The sequence below is a fragment of the Mycteria americana genome, chromosome 1 (assembly GCF_035582795.1).
Source record: "Mycteria americana isolate JAX WOST 10 ecotype Jacksonville Zoo and Gardens chromosome 1, USCA_MyAme_1.0, whole genome shotgun sequence".
Lineage (NCBI taxonomy): Eukaryota > Metazoa > Chordata > Aves > Ciconiiformes > Ciconiidae > Mycteria > Mycteria americana.
In genome coordinates, this window is record NC_134365.1 from 126699498 (window position 1) to 126722390 (window position 22893).

At 35.8% G+C, this 22893-nt stretch overlaps 3 protein-coding genes across 5 annotated transcripts in view; 1 reads left to right on the plus strand and 2 right to left on the minus strand.

Moving 5' to 3' along the window:
- The window catches only part of CASK (calcium/calmodulin dependent serine protein kinase), a 226215-nt gene that overhangs the window by 105426 nt on the left and 97896 nt on the right, over window positions 1–22893 (plus strand). The window lies entirely within an intron of this gene.
- GPR82 (G protein-coupled receptor 82) lies at window positions 6426–8780 on the minus strand. Its single transcript, XM_075491877.1, has 2 exons — window positions 8683–8780; window positions 6426–7451 (listed from the first exon to the last, which is right to left on the minus strand). Exon 2 carries the CDS (start codon window positions 7416–7418, stop codon window positions 6426–6428), a length of 993 nt encoding a protein of 330 aa, XP_075347992.1. The 5' UTR covers window positions 7419–7451; window positions 8683–8780.
- Window positions 18820–20058, minus strand: GPR34 (G protein-coupled receptor 34). The gene has a single exon (XM_075491879.1). The coding sequence runs from the start codon at window positions 20056–20058 to the stop codon at window positions 18919–18921; it is 1140 nt and encodes a 379-aa protein (XP_075347994.1). The 3' UTR covers window positions 18820–18918.

Consider the following 22893-nt stretch of genomic DNA (forward strand, 5'->3'; position numbering starts at 1 on the left):
ATTATCTGATGCACAGAAAAATTTGCACCTTATAGTCCCTGTAAGAATTAGGTGTCTTTTAGCCACTTTTGTGCTCCCTTAGCTCTTGATTGATTAGGAAGAGTTAGACAGGAATACTTCAGTTTACTGTATTCTGGTGCCAGAAACTTCACCTGACTTGTGTAAGTGACAAGATCTACCGAAGCGTCTGGAGCACTACAACTGCAGCATATGATAAACTCCTGTATGTTCCAGATTCACCTCTGATGACAGACTCAAAACATGAAAACTTTCACAAGATGGCCTGTAGTTGTCTTAATTTCCTTCACTGCTCTGTGAGACCACACATTTCTTGAGCCTCTGTATATCATTTGACACCCTTCAACATTGCTTAAAGGCTTTCTAATCAGTGACAATAGCACCTTTGCTCCACCTTCAGTTAATGGGATCCTGCATTCATTCACTGCTTGGAAGTTGGATTGTATGATAAGGAAAGTAGAAAATGCTAATGCAGGAAGGTGGAAAACTCAGGACAGCTATGCATCAGAAATGTGAATGTCAAGAACTTTTTCCCTTACCACAACATTTATTCCTATTTTGCCAGCCTAGTGATATAGGACTCAGCCATTCCTTTTATTCTTTCAGAACCTTGCAGTGTCGGAAATACCCAGAAGATGGTTGCCGAAAGTAGCAACATTGAAATGGGGTCTTTTCCAGTATAGAATGTTATTACACAGTAGTTCATATACAGAATTATCTTTATATAAGAGAACAAAAAAAGGGAAATGGGAGTAACGTGGTCTGAAATGAGATGCTTGTCTTTTTCCATAAAACCCTTGCTAGAGTTTGAGTACCATTTGTCACTGAAGTCAGCTACTTTCTCTTGAGCTGTCAGTATGAGACAATAATGAAAGTATTTTGTTAATACAGTCATTAAAAAGTGATGAGTGGGAGAGGACCTTTAAAACAGCACAAAGAAACAGGAGAAAAATGGCTTATCTCTATCTTCCAAATCTCCACTTCACTGTATTCTGTCCTGCAAAATAGTGTTTTCTCTTACTTCACCTTCAGGAATAAGAAAGTAACAAATTGGGTTAACTCTGCATTAAAGTGTTTTTTTCTCTTAACGTAAATATAACTCAAGATAGTTCCCTTGTATACAACAACACATTTATTGCAGGCAATAATGCATACCTCGAGATTTAATGGAACTAAAAGCAAGTAACCAAAATGTGTTCTATAGCTGTAATCTTTCTTCAAGAAAGAGAAAAATTAGTAGTATGCCTCTGCAACTCTTAATTGCAAAAGATACCACTGATCATTGAACTTCCTTAAGTTCTGTGCTATAGAATTATTTTATAATTATGGTTTTAAAAGCTGAAAGTGGTGGTTTTGTTATAAATAGGTGAACTTTAATATTTCCAATCCTTATGGCAGTTAATGTGGTGTAGAGTACCTAAAGCAGCATTGTGCGTTTAGCGCAGTCACATTTGCTCAGCATTCGATATTTTGAATTGTTATATTCTCAGCGTGTGAGAAAAGTTGCTTTATCTTGTCTTGACAGTTTCACTGAGTTACCTGTTAGTAAGAGGCTAACATTGATCTTGGTAGAAGATTTTTGTGCTAGTTACTGGAAGTAGAATGTGATTCAGCTCAAGAAATAGACTGTTGAAGCATTGTGTAAGTTATGAAGCAGGACAGTGTTCTATAAGTGGATTTCTTCGGTGTTTATTGCAGATTTTTTCACCTGTTCATTTTTGCAGTAACTTCAATGGAATGTTTTCTTATCATTAAAACATCAAGAGGTTGTACAATCTTCAGTTAGCCTATGTTGTGATGCTTATGTAGCATTTTATATAGTTGCTGAAATCTTGTTATAAAAATACCTTTACTATAACTGATACAAGAGTAATTTAATCATATCAAGAGCTTTAGTTGCTGGGGTTTTATCCTTAGTTCACTCCAAATACTCCAACTTTGTTCTATGATTTCCATATAGTTTGAGTGCTTGTATATGTTTCTGTGGCCAGTAAAATGATTGGTGCGCAACTGGAGTCAGGGCAAGCTTGTCGGCTAAATGTAGACATCCAAAATTTTTATTATAGGTTTATCTCAGTAGGTGTGAATGCTTGTTTCCAACATGTGATCATCTAAATACATAAAACTGCTAAAGCAAAAATACATGGATTTTGCCTTCTCTGCTGTTAAGATTCAGTTCAATATTTCTGTGACCAGAAGTAAAAACACTTTTTCCAGAGAGTAGGACTAAGTGTTATGCACTGTGTTGCGTGTCATATACAAATCCTAATTGGTCCAGGTAACTTGAGACTTGATCTGTGAATAAATTGCATGTTGATTTATGTGCTATACAGAACTTAATTAACCATATGAATTCTGAGAGCGCACTCGGTTACCACTTCTGTCTTTCATTGCCTAAACTACTTGTAGTTAGGCACTTCAGATTTTGCCAGCAGATTTCAAGACACTTATACTTCTGCTTTTAGGTATATCTAGAAAATGAGTAAGGCTTGTACATATGTGTTTGTGTATGTTTATGTAAGTGTATATTCAACTATATAAAAAATGACCAGAATAGAAGCTGTTCTTTAAGACCATCTTCTCTTTCCAATCTTTGAATATCCAAAAAGAAGAAATCTGTTGCATGTTACTTTCCTTCTACTCTTTTCACTTTGGCATGGAACCTGTTTTATGCTTTCTGGGGACAGTCAGTAACAACTAGTGCTTTTTATGTATTTTCTAGAAGCTATTAGATCCTTGAGATCCAGTAGCAACTGCTTTGTGAGGATTTTGTTACATACTAAATCATTAAAAGGTTATTAAGGCTGCAAAATCAATAGCAGAGGTAGAATTAAGGAGTCCTGTCTGTCCATGTTTTTCTGAGGACCACTTCCTCATTCGATGCAGAAGCTAAGAGGCTCCAAGAATATAGCTTTCAGTATTTTTTCCTCAGTGTTTCTGCAGGCGGTACTTTTTTCCCCCCGTTTATGTCTACTCCTGTATATATGCTTCCGATCTCCCCATGTCTGCTTTTGTCCTGCCCATTGCCCATGTACTGTTAGTGGGCTGCTGGTTCTTCAGAAGCAGTTTTGCTGGGAAGTATATTTATGCTGCTTGGCCTACTTAGAGGTCAACATCTACATGCTTTCTATTCAGGAAGCTTATATATTCCAGTCATTTGGCCAGCTAGTCAGAAAACATGTATCCTCTGATTGATCAGCTGGCCACCCATGCAGCACATTTGAACGGGTTAACCGGAAAGTAGACAGACACTTGCAGTCTATTAAACTGCTTTGCAAACCATGTGCTGTGCATATTTGCCTTAGGATTTTGTGTTCCTTGCTATGGAAATGAATTATTTTGTTTTTTATTATACAACTCCCAAGTCACCTGCTAACTTCTGACTTGGCACCAGGATGTCTAAGCAGTGCAAGAAGTTTAGCGCATGAGCTGTGTTTTGCTGAAGTATTTCTCTCTCTCTCCTCCACGCCTTTCTGTTTTGGGGGATTTTTCCTCCATGAACTCTTCTGTCAAATGCTAGAGCAATGTATTATTCAATTTGTAGTTTCTCAAATTGCCTGGACTGCACAAAAGCTTTTCCACTATTTAAAACAAGAAAAACTTTGATGCAATTCAAAAATTTCAAGGAGACATCATCTTGAACAGGCTACATGGGAAAAAAGTAAAGTATATATCATTTTTTTGGTACTATGTAGAAATAGTGGAATGGGATCTTGCTAAACGTCTATCACAAAGTTAGATTTGATTAGTAGTTCCCAAAGTTTCATCTGTTTTCTTGCCTTTTTGATAAATGCAGCACTGGGAAACAAGTGGTTGTGACTAGAAAAGTGGAGAAAGAATGACTTAAGCCTATGCTACTACCAAAAACTCTGTATTAAGAAAAACATCCACAGGCAGGCACTCTGCTGAGATATCCTAACTGCATTCCCTACAAAATGTATTTAAGGAAGGACAGAAGTAGTGGGTTCTCAGTTCGGGCCTGTGCAAATTATAAGAACACATTGGTAGTAAACAGCTTTGCTCACCCAGACTTACAGCTACTGATCTAAAACCAGTCATCTAAGCAGCACTGTGCCATCTGGAGGACTTAAACTATTCAATTCAGTCCTGCTGTAGGTATTTGGCCATTGGTTGTGTTGCGCAGTCCAACACCCACCCACACAAACCGGCTTCCCATGCTCAAGGACTGTGTTCGCAGAGCAACTTTCCTACAGTGCTTTGTAGAATTAGGCTCTGAAGCTGCCTACTTAAGGTTTTTGCATAAGTCGTATGCTAAACATCACATGGGAATCCTGTGAAAGAAGCAATCACTAAATTCTATTATCACAGGTAACATTGTATGTTACCTATGATTTTCTGTAATTTTCACTTCCATCTTTATTTAACTTCTGCAGAACATGAGGCAGCTATCAGATGATATGAATTCTTGGGGTCCTTCCTAGAGAAGACCTAATATTTTGTGTCTACTGGCACTTGGGTCAGTTTAGTGTACCTATCATGGAACTTAGTAGTAGGGTTGGCAAGACAGAACTGAGACAATAAAATTACATTTTATTGTGACATTTTGAGTGAGCGATAGGATTTCTCAGAATATGTAGTATTTTGTAGCACTTTTTACATTCAGTAAACTCCTCTTGATCTCAGTTGCAGAGAAGATTGTACAAGGGAAAAGACCATTATGTAATCTTAAGCATCTTCTACAGATATCATTCAAAATAATTGAAATCTCCACTTAAGTCATCATGATATTCTAACTTCTGCAGTTCAAAAAAAAAACACAACAAAACCCCAACCACAAAACCTCCTGTTTTGCATTGCTCTCATACCATTAGTGATCATTAAATGTTTATCATTGAATACATTTTGTATACCAGTAAACAATAAGCATTTATACCTTCCTAATTAAACCACAGAATTTACCTCACAAGATTAGACTAGGAGTGTGGAAATTCCAGTGATTTGTTTTGCTGGTTTGTTTTTTTGGTTTTTTTCTGTACTACTAAGTAGTACCAGAGGTTAGAAATAAGCACGTGTATGCATTTCATCCTTTTTTTCTTCACTTAATGTTATTGTACATTCAGATATGTTGCAGTTTTGTAGATCTTTTGTGCTTTATCCACTCTTCTATAAATGGTCTATATTTAAACATTGTTGTGAAGGAGGTGCCTTCTGGAGCAGCATGTGTTAATCCACCTTTGAAGTGGAATAAGTATGTCGCACTTTCAGGCAAGTATGGTATCCTGAGTACACAAAGGCTGCATACCAATAAGGAAACCACTGCTTCAGCTGTTGAATGTGACTGCCATGGATAAGACTGCAAGAAAAATTATTCTTGACCAAACTACAAAGCACGTATAAAACCCATTCTTCTCAAACACTAAGTAAAATCCTAGGCCACAAGAGTTTCTCTTCATCTGTGGATACTTCACCCCTGCAGGTTATCCAGCACCATCAAAACTTTCTCTTCAGAGTCACTCTGTTGCAGACGTAATTTCAATAACACTGTGGCCATGATAGGAAATGTCAGAGCAGGGTGATAAATCAGTTAAATCTTAAATCTGAGATTTCTGCTATTTTAGTACAAAACTGTAGTAAAGCTTTTTCTGTGGAGGCTAGAGTTAAAGTGCATCATTTCTTAACACAGTTTTTTACTCCTAAAAAAATAGTTACTATAGCAAAACCCTAATGTGATGAACATAGCTAAAGTCAATAATGCCATTTTTCAGTAACTTTGGAATAAGATGTCATCAAGAACTTTTCTTTATGCACTAAAGAGTTTTAGTATCTCATTATGCATTCCCCATTTAAAAAAAAAAAAAAGGAATCAACCTTCTACCCAAATACTCCTGAACAAAAAATACATGGTAATCTTGAATGTGTTTTATAGCTCTCTCTGCCTGCTTCCTTAAGCCTTTGATACATGGTTCAGCCATTCCAGAGAAAATGTCTGTGCTTTGTTCAGTGTTTTTTACAAAGGAAACCCATGTCCAAAACCTGGGACTCGTTTATTGATGATAAAAGAGAACTGGGTCCTCAACTTAAGCCTAGTTTCTGCCTTCTTCCTTGATTATTTAGGTAGAAAACACTGTCCATAGGTCAAACATAAAATGTCTTTTGCATTGCATGGATAAAGGGGCATTACACAGTTCAATGTGTCAATTACTTGGATTCATTTGGATATACACATCGAATTTATTATGGCTAACGTTGATGTAGCAAGCAAGATCATTTGGAAAAAAAAAAAAAAACAAGTAATACGTTATCATTTTATTTAAATATTTACCATTTCATATCAAAGTCTGGTTATAGGCAGGTAAAATGAGTTTATTGTTCCTTATATTCTACTAAAATCTTTCCATATTCCTTCACATTTTGTGAGTCTCTTCAGTGAAAATATCAGCTTTACGTTAGTGGTGTTCTGGTGTGCTTTTTGTAAACAGACCATACAGACTTTTCTTAAATGTTTTATCTAGCAAAAGGGTTATAACTGGATCTAAACTACTCTTAGCAGCAGCAAGACAAGCAAGGAAATTTTTAATTTCTACCAGATAGTTTAACCTTGGGCAGTCATTATCTGTAAGCAGTGCATAAAAAATTGGCCTAAAAATATGATATGGAAGAAAGCAGACAGTTAATAACATCTGGATGACAAGAATGTTTCTTTTCACTGTTCTGTAAATGAGATGTTTTTCTCCAATACAGGTATTTTTTTGTATTTTACTCAGATGTCTGTTAAGAGAATAGTATGACCACAAAACCGTCATAAAAGATACAAAAAAACATGCCGTGGCAAGAAAAGCTGCAATCATTGCTGTAAATTTACCAGCTTCTACACTGATGTTGTAGCATCTCTGAAATTCTTCCATAACCATTGCCTGGATATTATGTATTATAGCTATTACTGTTATGCAGAGCACAGTAAGCCATATAATGATGCACAAATATTTAGCAAATCTTGGCTGACGAAACTTTTCAAGTACACATCTGCAAAAGTTTTCATTAACTGCTTGAGAGTATTGTGTGTCACTATTTTTCTTCAGTGTTGCATACTGACTTAGAGCAGTTGAACATAAAATTATAATAGTAGCATACATACTGACGTGCATAATGAGAGTCCCAAGGTGATTTGCTATTCTACATGCTACGGAGTCATAAGTCCATTGGTACCCTCTTGCAAAATACACAGCCAGAAAAGGCATAGTGCTACATATGAGTAAATTTGCAGTGACAAGGTTTACCAGGTAAATGTATGGTGTTCTTTTTGTGGGTGCTTGCCTTGAAAATATCCAGGCAGCGAGAATATTTCCAAAACTTCCAACAAGAAATAGGAAAGAGTAGATGACTGGTAGAACTACAGTAGTAGCTAACGATGGCTGAAGAAGACATGTTGAATTTCTCATTTATGCTGGTATTTCTTGAATGAATGGTCAGAGCTGAAACACAATTAAAAGAATTATTCTTCTGTAATGTGCATCTAACATCTCTTTTATTTTTTGTTCTTATTTTAACTGTTCATTTTTCTCCCCTACTTTTCAGTGTTACTAACTGCTGTTTGTCCTCTGGGGTTATCATCTTGAGTTTGCATGAGGTTACTGTTTGGGTGTTCTCTTCCACTGAGATTTTTTGAAGAAAAGTCAACTGATGTTAAACCCCAAAGATTTTATATGCACAGAATCTAATAAATGAGGAAACAGAACGTTCAAGCTAGGGTCTGACAATAACTTGTGTGGTCTTGGTTTATTTCTCAATCTTTTGGAACATCTGTAACCTACTTTGGAAACCACTTCTAGACTATTTTAAGTTAAATAAGCAAAATAAGTGCAAAGTATTACTTTAATTGCAGAAATGCAGAGGAGTATCCTGTACCTCCATTTAAGTACAAATTAAACTGTGCATGATGCAGGAATCTGGCTAGATGCATTTATTTTGTGGTGATGTCTGTATCTAATGTTACTTTGTTAAGAGCTCTAATCTTAGATGTACATTTTGCATAAACAATTCAGTCTGTATTTTTAAACATATGAAATGGTTGTTGAAAACTGCAATATATTTATTTTTTCCAAGTTCAGTTTTCAATCTTTTCTCAGTTTCCAGACTGCAAATAAGAAATCAAAGCTCTGTACAATGGCTGCATATAAAAACTGGCATTTCAGCTTACTAACCTGTGGTGAAGAGAGATTTTCCTGTACAGAAGCTATTTTAGTGAATTGTATCCTAGTTAACTAGGATAGTTAACTTTTGTTCCATATAAAAGCATATGGAAAAAATTAACAGATTGCAAACTTACAGACTGATAAGAATTTTTTTGAAACAGCTGTAAGCAAATGAACTGAGATGCCAAAGAGGATTCTGTGTAGCTATGATAAAAAGCAGAGACACCAAGTTGATGAGGTAGCAAAAAGTTGTAAAAGTCATATTTAAAATTATGCTGCAGGCCATGTTTGATAACTTGCAAATTAAACTAACTTTTATAGCTGTTGCATTTTAGCGTACACTAAGTCCCATATGGATTGTTGAACCAAAATGTATTAAATTTTTTTATTACAATGAGTTAAATTCACAAAGTAATTGTTGAATTCAGTCATCTGGAAGTCTAATGATCATTTTTGTGTCAATGCCCAAATTTTGTCAGGTGAAACAACGAAATAGTAGTTTTAAGCTTACCTATGCAAGCTGCAGGTACCTTCCTTTGCAGAGAGGAAATTTTTCTGTCTGATGTCCTTTTTATCTCCACTGCTGCAATGAAAAGGATGATATTTGAATCTGGAAAGTACAGTTAAGAACAGTATCTCTCTGACATAAATATTTTCAGAATGTACACTTTTCTTTTACAGTGTCAAAAAGCAGCTAGGCATTTAAAGTTCAGACAAGATGACGTTGTCTGTGCAAAAAAGACTTTGAAATTAGGTCAGGATGCAGCTCCATTAGAGAAATAAAAAGAATGAGATAATGTGGAAGAGTGATTGTAACAGTCCTTAGGTCATGTAAGTATGGCACAGAAACACCTTACAATCCTTTATATAGTGCTTTCCTCTTTTGGGGGGTGGAGGGATTGTTGCTGTCATTCTCTTTAGGACTGCCTACTTTCCAGAATAAATAAATAAATAAATAAGCTGTTATTTTATGCATGAAAACTTGTGTTTTCAATGACATTTAACTGTTCTTCAGCTCCAAGAGCTATCAGAAAGCTGACTGTGTATTCCTGAAGCCCACACGCAATAATACTGTATCCATGTCTGTCCTTATATGAGTGACCAAATAAACACATCTGCTATGTCTAGTCAGGTGATGGGTGGTGTGGAAGCAATTTACAGCTGATGCATTCTAGGCATCAGTTAGGGAAAACTGACTCTGTGTCCAAAAAATACAGTATTTTATACAAATCATCCAGAATTGTGCAGAGGAGAGTTCCCTTCCTCCACAGGAAAGATTTGATCACAGATCAGTCAAACTCTGTTTAGCTCTGCAGGGCTTGAGACATTTGAATTTCCTTCTGCTTGATACATCTGTGGTTGTCAGATACGGCTTTTCAAGAGCTGTAAATAAGTTCCTTTATGAGAACAGAGGAGATACCATATAAAAACTTCTGCAATTTTGGTAAGGTTCATGTTTTGTTAGTTTTGCTTTATGTTTAAACATACACTGTGAGAATCCACCTCGGCAATCTGCTATCAATTTTATTGTTCAGTCTCATTATTAATTTTATAATTTTTTTACTAAAATGAGGGACATGTATGCTGGCCTCCTATTTATGTACACATAGACCTATTTATGTACACAAGACCAACATAGTTGGTCTCATTTAAGATTAAATTTAAGTGAGGGAAACTTGCTGTGGAGTGTTAGTATTAGTTTGTAATGCTGTAATTAGTTTGCATGTACTTTAATTCTTGTTCCTGTTAGATTTAGTTATACCTTGTTTTTATTTTTTCCACTTTTGAATGAATAGTTATATTAAAATGTGTTCTAACAGAAAGAGTGTTGTATTAATTAAATATTTAGTAGTCTCTTAAGTAGTCTTAGAAGTCCTTGTTACTGTGGTGTTCCATCCAGGTTTAGACACAAGAATGCATATCCTGAAAATTTGCTAAGAAGAGACATGCCAAAAAATGGCATGAGCAATTCCAGTTGGGGGGGGGGGGGGGGGGGTGTTAATTATTATTCTTATTCTGTTGGTTATTAACTGTAGCCTGTAGTGTTTAGAATTCAAGGACTGTAACTCTTGCTGTAGGAAGAGATAATGCTACATTTTTTTCTGAATTATTGTATGATAATAGATTATTATAGTGAATTACAGTCTATCAGACTTCATTTTGGAGCTGATTAGTGAGCTGAGTAACAAAGGAATGGGATATTATAAGTTAAAAAAAAAAAAAAACTAACAACCCCAGAGACAGAGTTATAGTTAGTTCTAAGCTGTAGTAAGCACCTTCATTATTCTTTTAGGGGACTATTTCCATTCACCCAACTTAAAAAAGGCATATTTTATCTAAAATATATTTGATTATATTCAAATGGTACAAGTGCATCTTTTATGCCATTCACTCTTAAATTCTTCATAATGACCTTCATGTGCATTCTTCACCTCAATTATTTATGTTTTCTGTACTCTTAAGCCATGATCACTTTCTAATTTATACATGTTACTAGAGTTTATATGCCAGTAAGCAGCATGTGTTGCATTTTGCCATTGTATGCAGACAACTTTTTTTGTGGCCCAAAAGCACAAAACCAGCGGAATTCCCAGTGGTGAAAGATATTTCAATCAGCCATCTATAACCGATACCTAGCATGTTATGTACTATAATCATATATGACAGAATGATCCACTTTCAGGCTGCCTGGCCACTTCCTCTCCCCTGCGCCTGCTTGAGATGATAGAAGACAGCCCAGTCAACCTCATATCTCCTTGTGCCTGTCACAAACCAAAAGGAGAACTGGACTGTTCCTGCTCTACAACAGATTATAGAAGGTGTTGGCAGCGGTTGCTCCTTGTAGGATGGAAGAAGGCAGCAGCTCAGTTACTTCTGGCTCCTGTAACAGTCCTGGCTCTCTCTGTGCTGTGGAATGCCCAAGAGATGCACTCAGTCTCTGCAGCTTGAAGGCAACTGCTGAGAATAGGGCACAGAAAAGTGTGCAACCCTGGGTATGGCTACTGTGGGTGCTGAGGATGAATCGTACTGAATAAATATACAGCATGCACCAAACGTGCAGCAGCCTTTAACTTGAGATTTAATTTCGTGTACTTGGAATTTGGTCTACTGTATGGCGTTTAATACCAAGATAAATCTCTAAGATGCACTGGCTACTACCCAAGCGCAATCTGTATTTTCTTTCCAAAATTAATCATTTACCAAGTAGCTTGCCTAGAACTTTGACTTTTGGTGCTTAGTTTTGTTAGGAATTTTTTTCCTTAAACATTATAATTGAAAGGTTTTATTACTGCATAAACTCGTGAGACAGATGCACTACACGATAACCATTTTCAGTTGGACATCTATATCAGGAGAGTTGTTGCAGAGCACCATGGTTCCTCTCTGCCTGCTTGTCAGCTTTCTATGCACAGGTGACCCAGTGTGTGTGCAGCTCTTCCCCTGACTTGGTATAATGAGGATTTTAGCTATAGTCAGTATATGTATTTAATATTGCAGAAGTGCTCATCAAAGCAAAATCATCTAAGCTCATGTTTAAATCTACTCTGAGTCGAGCACTGTGCTGAATCAGTGAAGATAAAATATTTGGCAGGTTTAAGCTGGATCTGTGTTTGCTGTTCACTAATGATTTCTTTCCACCAGTTTTAGAGCTGCCCCTGTGGTTCATCAAAACAGACCCAGAATGAAAGTTCTTATGTTGTTTGATGAATTACAAGTGTATGCAGTATCCTTAGGGATATAGAAATGGGGATATATTGCACTCATAGCTTCAATTCTTTGGTGGTCATAAAATATGAAAAGTGTTTCACAGGCTCCAGGTAGTTGTTTTACATAGAGAGAACACAAGCCAAACAATGTCTTTTAGGCAGGAAAACTTAGCTTGAAGTTGCCAGTACTAACAAAAGTAATCTTCCAACATTTTTATACTTCAGGTCTTTAATGCTAAATACTTTGTATTTTTTCCCCAATGACATTCTTTGTGCAGCTCCCAGAGGTCTCTTTAACTGTATTTGCTTCTAAAAAGCAGTGGCTGTGTTATTGGTCATGATGATTTTTACTTTTAACTTCAGAAATCAGTTTTTAATGTGAAAACCGTGGTGATCATCATAGTCAAATAGGAGGCTTTCTCTGTGTTTCTCTGCACCATACTATAATTTGTGGGTTTTTAAGTTAAATATGTTTGTGTATAACAGCTTTTTGGCTTTTCCAGGTTCTTCTTAAGCTTCTGTGAAAACACAAAAGTAACAAAGCAAAAATAAAAACCTAAAATGTGGCCGTAAAAGCAAAACTGATAATTAAAAGGTAGATTCTGTTGGCTGCAAGCTGGGGAGTTGTGGGTGCAAAATGAATTCCTTCCTGATAAAGAACATTTCTGTACCCCCTGACAAAAATTATCCTGTCTTTTCTTCAGACTTTTGATTTTTTTGTTGACCATGCTTATGTTAACATCTTTACCTAGTGAGAATTTTTGTGGAAGGCATAGCAAGTATATTTTTCTTTTTAAAGCACAGTCATTTCTATCTGTGGTTTGAGAGTTCTATCAAGAAGCTGGCCCTGCTTTGTAAAAAGTGCAAAGTTGTACTACCCATCTCTGTATGCAAACTTAAAGGAACCAGGACTCACCATTTACAGACAAAAGCAAGATAACTTTTGAAAGTAACATGTACCAGAATATATTATTGTGGTATATTTTAAATGATTGATTCAGCTTGTTGAAACATAGGCTTATAAGTAAACCCTAGCTTTTTTCCTCCTCATTTTGTTTCTCATTTTGCAATACTATGATACACAATTAGGCATTTCTCTGCCATTTATGTTCTTATTTCTACACTTCCCGCTCTATGCAGTTTGAATGTTAAGGCTTTTTCCAGCTTTTATCCCTTCCCCCCAGTTATTCTCACTCTCATGATGTCTGTGAACAACTTCTGTGCAAGGATTTTTCCTACCTATTCGCTCTACAAGCAGTGAATGGTGACAGCTTTGCCGTTTGCTTGGATTCCACAGAGCCCTCGGTAGTTGGGATTTTGTGTAAGGGATGGAAAAAAGGCTGACAGAAAGTTCCCAGTACTGCAGAGAATACGGTGAAAACATATTTTGAATTGGTGGAACATTATCAATGGGTTCTTTTTCTCTGTACACTTTATTTGTACTGTGCAACATAACTTCCTCTTCTCCACCTGGATTCTGTATGTGCTTTCAGAGAGAGCATTAAACTAAAGAATCCATATGTGAATTTTCCAGTTCCAGGAATAATGTTACTTTCACTTGTTTATCAGTGATGTAAGTTGCACTCTTCTCTTATCGTTTCATTGACTGTTGTTGTGAGGGAAGTTATTCAATTAAATTTTTCCATATTGTGTTATCAAAACAATTGATACTTGTCTGCCCTCATGAAAAACATGATTTGCAGGTTAAAACCATAATTACAGTTAATTTCAGCATGAAGATGAAAGTTGATGTTGTGGTTTAACCCTGGTAGGCAGGTAAGCCCCACACAGCTGCTCACTCACTCCCCCTCAGTAGGATGGGGAAGAGAATCAGAAGGGTAAAAGTGCGAAAACTTGTTTATGATTTCTGTCTCTTTCCCCTCCTGTTCTTGTGGCTGCTCTGCTGCAGAACAGGCTGCTGCTTCTGATGCTTCCTCCTGTTCCCTCTAACACGTTCTGGTCAAACGTGTTATTATCTCAAGCCCTTTGAGCCCCGTGCTCGGTGCCAAAAAGGGTGGTTGTGGTTTAATCCCAGTAGGCCGCTAAGCCCCACGCAGCTGCTCGCTTACTCCCCCTCCAGTGGGCTGGGGGGGAGAACTGGTAGGGTAAAAGTGAGAAAACTCATGGTTTGAAATAAAGAGAGTTTAAGAAGTTTAAAGAAAAGAAAAGCAAAAAACAAAACCAAGGAAAAAAAAAAACCAAAAAAGAAAAACAAAACCAAGAAAAACAAGTGATGCAGAAAACCCCAGTTGTTCACCACCAGCTGACCGCTGCCCATTCAGTTCCTGAGAAATGGCAGCCCTGGCAAACTTCCTCCCTGGCTTTTATTGCTGAGCATGACGCCCTATGGTCTGGGATAGCCCTTTGGTCAGTTGGGGTCAGCTGTCCCGGCTGTGTCCCCTCCCAGCTTCTTGTGCCCCCCCAGCCCCCACGCTGGTGGGGTGGGGTGAGAAGCAGAAAAGGCCTTGACTCTGTGCAAGCACTGCTCAGCAATAACGAAAACATCCCTTGTATTATCAACACTGTTTCCAGCACAAATCCAAACCATAGTCCCATACTAGCTACTATGAAGAAAATTAACTCTATCCCAGCCAAAACCAGTACAGCTGTGAACTGGTACAAAACCAGGTACACTTTGATATGTTTATGATTCAAGTTATAAACTTGTATCTGGCAAACAGTTTTGTTTCTTTATTTTCCATTCATTTTAAGGAATATATGTATGACAATGCAGTTATTAATGTATTTGTCAAGTCTAAAAGGTACAGAAGTGACTAGCCAGCATGTATACTTTATATGCCTTTTGTAACTAGTATTTATTCTAATGAAGAATATGCGCTCCTTACTACATGTGACATTTTGGTACACCAACTGAAATTTGAGGATGTGTTGTAGATTTGAATAAAGAAGGAAAATGAGGTTCATATGGGTTATGTGGAGATGTGTGTTGAGTTAGCCTCTACCTACAGAAAGAAGAATAAATAGAATGATTTTTATGTTGAAATTCAGCTGAAGACTCAACTAATGGCTATAGTTGGCCCTGATAGTACTTAGGAAACGAGACACTATTAAAGTGACTAATTATTTGACGTGTTGCAGTGTAACTTTCAGCAGACCTCCCAGGATGCTTCAGGACTGTTTGCTCTTCAGTAATATTGGTTTGCAGAGCCTGGCATTTTACCCTCAAATTTGGGAAAATTGATTGCAGAAAAAAATATGTAAGGATTAAATATTTTTTTTTAAATAGTAAAGATACCTGCTTTTGTTTTTTGGTCAGTAGTAATTGTTTCCTACATGACAGTGCTGTCTAGTTTCAGATCCCTTTCTGAACCAGTTGATACATCTGGCCTTTAACATCTTGAAGCACTGATTTACATAGTTGTGGAAATCCATAAGTATTTTCACTTGTCTGGTTGCTTTTTGGGGTTGTTTTTTTTTGTTCTAACTGCTACTCCCTTAATGTCACACTCTGACAAAGATCATATAGTCATACCTGTTCCCGTCTTCTATGCCATACCTGCCATTATAGACTTGTTGTGCTCCCTTTCAGATTTTCCTTTCTGAGCTGAAGAGTTGGTTTATTTAATGTAGTCTGGATAGAAACTGTATCGTATATATATACAATATATACGATATAGATATACAATAGCACAATGATGACGTTGCCATTTTTTTCCTCCTAATTTTAACAGTCTGTTTGCTCTTTTATTGCTCTCGAGCAGAGGGTTATATCTTGAACTTTTTTTAGGTTTGACTGCCCTGAATAATTGTGTGTTGTTTGAAAACTTTGTCATCTCCTTACTCTCACTCATTCCAGATTGTAGTGTTAAACATGTTCGTAAACATATCTATTTGCAGATTCTTGGGGAGTATCATGAAGAAAAAAGACTATGTATTTTTAAGCTTTCTTTTCGATTTTCAACCAGTTCTAAAATAATAATTAACATCTAACATCCCAGGGTTTCTTAGAGCCTTTAGTAAGCGACATTGCTGAAGTCCAAGTACAGCATATCACCTTTATTCCAGTGCTTCTCAGCTCTTCCAGAGAGCTCCTCTGTTACTGATTTTCTGGTACATGGCTTCCCTCAAACAAATCTAGTCACTTTTCCATAGGGTACCTTATACACCCAAGCTTGCCTAATTTTATTTGTCTTTATAGGTACTATGGATTTGCCTAATACGAACATTAGACTGTAGCTCCTGAAATCTCTTTAAATGATTTGGGTCAGATTTGCTACCTGCGTACAGAGGCTGGTTTAAGCGATAGATTATCCTGTATTGAAATGCTTTTGAAACATTTCAATGTGTAAGCATGTAGTCATGGGAAAGTGTTACTCCTTGATCTTTCTTCTAAAATGTTTTTTTCTGAAACCTTGTCTGCTGATATTGTGCATGGCTTCCTTGGTGCTCCTTCTCTACAGACTACAAAGGAATGGCTGTCATGTAGAGCACATCTGATTAATGCAAATAGGTATGGGTGTTTAAGGCTTTCCTCTTGAACAAAATACTGGCTAGATTTCACTGTTAAAATTATTAAAAAGAAAAAAGGCCACATAATACTATTCATATGATGGTCCAGAATCTTGAACTTGTACTGCAAGACTATTTTCATGTTGTCCTTTTATGTATTTAGTTGCTTACAAAATAATAGTAACCAAGTAAACATTACATAATTTACAAAAGCATGCCCAGAATACTAAGGTGGTCTGTTTTTTGTCCTGTGGAACATGTTTCTATTTGCCTTTGGCTTTAAAAGTCAACTTCATTTCTAGCATTGAAGCCCTGTACTATTACTTGATCTTCTGAAGAGATCTGAGTCTATTTTTGCAGTCATGCAGTGTCCATGAATTGCAATCCTTGTAAATGAAAATTCTGGTTTAAACAGAACACTTTCTTCAAAAGAATTTTAGAATTCAAATTCTGTTCAAGCCTCACTGTGTCGTTCGTGTCTGTCCTGTCCCGTGTTCCCCACCCCCCTGCTGGTGATCAGTGTCATCAGTCAACTACTCGCAGTAGAAGAAATATAGGCAAAGAAAGAGTGAAGAGGTAATGTATATATCTTGTGAAATGATGGTTATAAACTCCACTAGATTTACCAGAGTTGATGTAACTATGTAGAATTACTATACTGCATAGGAGAATTGCAGAGGACGAGGAACATGCTATTCCTTGCACTGTACAAATACAGAGCCAAGACAGTTCTTGCTTCAGCATACATGTAATAGGATGACAAGATGATAGATAAAAGATATTGAAAACATATAATGCAATTATTGTGAGAATCAATGAAAAATTATTGTACAAATATCTTAATTGTATGCTGAAATGTTTAAGAAAAAAATGCAGTTACCATCGTATTTTTATGAAAATTACATGTTTGTAGGAATCTCTCTCTTAAAGATTAAGAAACCCCACCCTTTTTTGCTTTAAAAAAAAAAAAAACCAAAACCAAACACACTGGCTAGTCATTGTAATTTAACATGTTTATACCCAGTTTCACCAAAACTGAGTGAAGTAAAATCACATAAAAATCAAACTAAGTTTATGTTTAGCAGAGGTGAAGTGTTATGTTTACTTTGTTCAGTAAGAGTTTTATGAATAGCTTCTGTAAAACCAGAATATTGTACAGAATTAGTAAAAATCCACAAGTTCTGACACAGATTTGGCATAAAAAGTCACATGACCCATCAGAGAAGTTACTGGTAGCTGTATTAAGACCAACTTCTTTACACCAGCTTACTTGAGCAATATTGCTTGTATGTGTTCAGGATAATAAATCCTTATTTTATGGAGCTTAACATGTAGTGTCTTATTCGTTCACCTTTCTGGCCTGTCATGCCAGACGTTTCAGTTGTTCTTGGTATAACTGCCTCTTTACTTGTCTTTGGGTCTAACAACTCCCACCTTCAGCCCCCTTTTTTTTAAACAATGTTACAGCTTGAAACTTTTGTTTGTGCCTAAATACATAAACCTGTTTGGTTTTAATCTGAGAATATGGATGTATCTATGGATAGTGCTGTTACATTGCTATTTACATAGCATCAGCAATTATCAAGATTATTTTAATCAGGTGAAAAGAGAAGGTCTGTGCCAGGGAGGAAGTGTGCAGCTGAAATGCATGGCTTCAGGAATCTGTAGGTAGACTGGTGACTGAGCCTGAGCAAAGATCAGAGCTGATGCATCAGGTGTCACAAGAGCTAATTTTTCTGTTCTGCTCTTTATGCTCAGTTCTGTGAGTTTATTTTCCTTGTTGAGCTACTTTGTGTAGGTGCAGTCACCAAATTTGTCAGAGTTTGAAGGAAATCTTGGGTAACTGAAAATACCCGTATGTCATTTCTCCTTCTTTAAATTCTAACTTTCTAAAAACATTGCTTACTTTTCCTCAGCTGTTTGACCTTGACATTCATTAAAATGTTGAAAATATTATAAGGGGCTTAGGAGGCTTGAATATTTTAATTCTGCTGTTTAATAAAACTAAGTGTATCTTCTGTAATTATAACTGAATTAATAGCAGTCATATTCTTCACCTCATTTTTAAGCCGCATGTTGCTAAGTTCTGAAATATTTTCTTGGAAAAAATACTTCTATAAATGTAGTTAAAACACTGATCTCTTTGAAACCTATTAAAACAGAGAAGTACATCAAGCATGTAATGGTTTATATACCTCTTTCAAATAGGGCACAGTTTACTTTTTGCAAAATTCATCTATTATTTACATACACAATTTGGTAATATTGTCTATATACAAGATTCCTTATACAGGTTCAAACCACTTCGTGGAAGTCTCCTTAAAGAGTTAGTGTTCTAGTTTAGTCAAACAAAAGATATCTGAGAAGTTCCTATTTTGTTTTCTTGGATAAACAAGAGCGAAATACTTCTGAAAAGTAACTTCTCATTTTCACAAACAGAAGTAAGACTTCTCATTTTTTTAACAGGAAGAAAGAGGCAGGATTAGTAGCTGTACAGTATTGCCTTTGGTACAGCGTAAGTTGATGTCCTGGAGTGACAGAGATAAACTAGTATCCATTCATTTAAATAATCAAATCAGAGACGACTTCTTTAAAGAACTTGAGTGGGGAGTGGTAGTAGATAATCTCTCTTGTGTATATTGTCCAAGTTTTATTTCTGAAGTGCTTTCCAGATTTAGGCCTGAATCTCCATGAAGTCTTCTGCAAATAAGTTGGAATACAGTCTTACGGACACTTCTGGACATTAGGAAATACATAACTGGGTCTAAGCAGCTGTTAAAAGATGAAAATATGAGCATCACCTCATTGCATTTGTGAATTATTTCCTTCCAATAACAAGATGGATTTTGTAACTGTGATGTAATGTAGACAAACCGGAACATGTGGTAAGGAACAAAACAGATGGTGAAAATAATGAGTACAATGAAGGAATTCCGTGCTGTCTGGGTGTATTTTCCTGCGTTGGGAAAATTTGCTCTTTTCTTCGAAATTTTCAGAAGGTTCTTGGCAATTTTAACATAAGAAAGTATCAAAAGGAAAAAAACTATCCAAAAAATGATTACAATAATATAATTTAAAATTACTTCTGTCATTGCATTCTGTTTATTTCTGTAATGAAAGCACACAGTAGAATTGCTGTCCTTACTCTTAAAGAAAGATGGTGCAACTACTATTATAAATCCTGTTAGTGCAAGTGCCCACACCATGCAACAAATATGTATACTTCGTGTAGCAGTTAACATTTTAGGACGCTTCACAGACTTATTTATTTTTACATAACGATCTAGACTAATTAGTCCTAACAGTACTATGCTAATATACATGTTCATATAAAACAGAGTTCCTACAATCTTGCATAAAATCAGTCCAAACATCCAGGTGTTTTTGGTAACGTGATAGAGTATTCGGAAGGGAAGACAGAAGATCAGCAGAAGGTCTGCAATGGCTACATTTAGCAAGTAAACTTGGATAGAATTCCTTTTCTGATGAATGCACAGGAAAGAAAACAGTGCTATAATATTTCCAACCAATCCAACGACAAAAATAATAGAGTAAAAAACTATCAAAGCAAGTGACAGTGAGTTGTCATCTGTGGGACAACTGGCATTGTTTTGAATTTCTGAGGCATTTATGGCTGGGTTAGTTTGGTTACTCCAGAAGACTTCCTTGTATGGCAGAATGGTCAGTAAATCAGCTGAAGCTGTAGCCATCGTTTGTGAGGATTTTTTTAGTTGTTCTGTAGGGATGCAAAGAGAAATTTTAAGAATTAGGTCGCCATGGGACTGTTTTCATGTGTTTGCTTGCTTTATTGCATACAGTCTTATGTCATATAAGCATAAAAGGCAATAACTTAAAAAAGTAAATGTACCAAAGTATCTCTGTAGCTAAGTAGAAGTAGGACTTTCAGCTGGATATCATGATATAATGTAAGTCTAGAATAATCAGTTCCCTGTTTTTCTTCATGTGAAGTAGGCAAGAACAGATGGTACAGAGCACTCACGCAGATAACTGTTTTTGTAATTACATCTTTATTACTGCCTTGTATTGTTTTAAAAACCAACTATTATGTTTTGCTGCAAATTTCAGAAATTTAGATTTTGTTTTATCTATAAGTACAAATAATTTTTGTAAGATCTGATGTTAGGATTAGTCTTTCTGACACAGTAAATTTTTTAATTAAGATGCAAAACAGGGTAAGTATAGCTAAGTGAAGTATTCTCGGTGTTGATACAAAGTACATAGAAATATATCAAAACAATTCTAAACTCATCAGTACTGATTTTAAATAAGTACCCACGATCTCTTGCATGCATGTCACTAGTTTTCAATTAGAAAAGCAATTGTCAATTAATATTTATTTGGCTATGTAATCTGTTGTAAGTAACACTGTGTCTCAGTACTATTACAGTAGCTCGTTTTTAATAATTTACATCTTCATGTAAATTGAAGTATTTTTTCCTTTTCTTGACTGGTCAAAAATCAATATTATGCAAAGAAACTAATATTAGCTGGAAACCACATTAATGCAGTAACAGATTGTTTTCACATCTTCCTTGTTTTCCTTGTTTTCATTTCAAAGTTTTTAATTTCACTATGCTTATTTTTGACCAGGAAGGTACAATCTGGAAGATAAAAGTCAGCTTTGACCAAAGAAGGAAAACCAAAAAAGTGTGTGGTTAGGACAGTAGAATCACAATAAGCTGTTTAGAGAGATGGTTAAGACTGACTAGTAATGATACTACTTTTGTCCTCGGTCTTTAAGTCATAGTGATAAAAGATTCCATAAATAAGTTTATTTAGTTTTTTTTTTTTTTAAGGGGCAAGGTTTTTTCCCCTAATCTCACAAAAACTTCAGAATTGGTTTTGGTAAACTGAGCTTAGTTGTCTAACAACAGTAGCAAGAAAAAAATGAGAACAAAATTTGCATGCTAGGTCTTAAAATGCACATTTACATTTAAGTGTGTGATATAGCTACAGCAGTGAAAATGGCAGAATTTTAGGTAAAATTCTTAGTAAGACCTAATGTACATACAGAATCTGAGTTATTGAGAGGACAGTCTAAAATATTTTAACATCCTACATTGGCTGATCTTACAATTGCATTTAATTTGTACAATATGTTAGCAGTTTGAAAAATATTTCTGTTTTCATATTTGGCATTTCATATTGTCAGGGCAAGAAGTAATTTTAAAAGTTTGTTTAAAAAAACATGCTTTCAAATACATCTTGAAACCTATCTACTACTATAATTTCTTGTTTATGTTGCTTTTCTATAAAAATGCTTGACATAATGATTTGGATAAATAGTGACAAGTTTTAGGTCAATGAGAGAAAGAAAAATTAATTACACTGCAGATACATTAGAAACATAACTTTTAGCTACCGTAAGTTTTGTCATCTGTAAGCAAGCAGGCATGCTTAAACATAGGTATATTTAAGAAAGGTTTTGAAGGTCAGTAGTACCTTTGCAGTTAAGAGAAATTTTAATAGAAATTTGTTCTACTATAGCTTAAATATAAAAGAAGCCACTTACCATTCATATATTGAGAACTTCTGCTGATTTTCAATACCAGTGGTGAAGACAGGGAAGAGTAGCATGCAAGTCCTCTTATTAGAAAGCTAAAGCACCAGCTTCTCTATGAAAGTGATGAGAATCAGCTGACACAGTATAATTAGCAACAGGGGGAAGTTTAACTGGTGTTGCAACTGGTTGGTTTTTTTTAAGATATTTTTAACTAGCAAAACTCAGTCTATTGAAAAGATCAATTTTGCTGTTAATTTGGGCTTTTCTGGGAGAGGTTCTATAATAAAGTTTTCGGTGAGTTTCACTGTGAATTGGAGATTTGGATTTTTTTCTCAGAAACTTTGTTTCTGGTGAGCAGTGTTAGTGGCTTCCTTTTTGGATGACAATTATGTTGGTATAGCCTGTGTTCTTTTTAATACTGTCGTGGAAATAGTATCACTTTTTCAAGTGTAGGGTAAAGAGAAATCAACACCGCACTGAAATGGTGCATTTTGCTTATGTTGGTGTAGTTCTCCCATCTACCTTCCTCCTTGCCTGGGGTTAGAAATTTGAGGTTGATCTTTTTCACTCAAAATGACAGTGATGAGAGAATGTGAAAGTGCCTTAAGTGTGCAGCTTAACAATTTCAATAAGGCAGAAGTGAAATACAGTATTGAGATAATACCACCTGCTAATACTACTTTAAACAGGATGCAAGGGATTGAAAATTACATTGATAAATTGCAAATTTATAAATGAATTCTAGAAGTCCTGATAGAAGGTAGCCTAAATTTAACCATCATCTCAAGAACGTTGTCTTGACTTAGTATTCTCCTTAGCATTTGAAATGAGAAATTCCATGTTAATTTTCTTGATATATCATCTGTTTAGGAATCAAGCCTTTACGTGATTCTGCAGATTTCAGTTAGAACTGTGAACAGGCTATGTGTTCTTACTTGAAGGTGCTTGTTCTCATACACTTGAAACTTTTTAAAAGAAAACATGAGTGGCTACAGATGATGACTTTACAGGTAGTCAGACT

Coding starts and splice junctions, on each gene's coding strand:
- GPR82 (XM_075491877.1), bottom strand. CDS start 7,418: ATGAGAAATTCAACATGTCTTCTTCAGCCATCGTTAGCTACTACTGTA.
- GPR34 (XM_075491879.1), bottom strand. CDS start 20,058: ATGGCTACAGCTTCAGCTGATTTACTGACCATTCTGCCATACAAGGAA.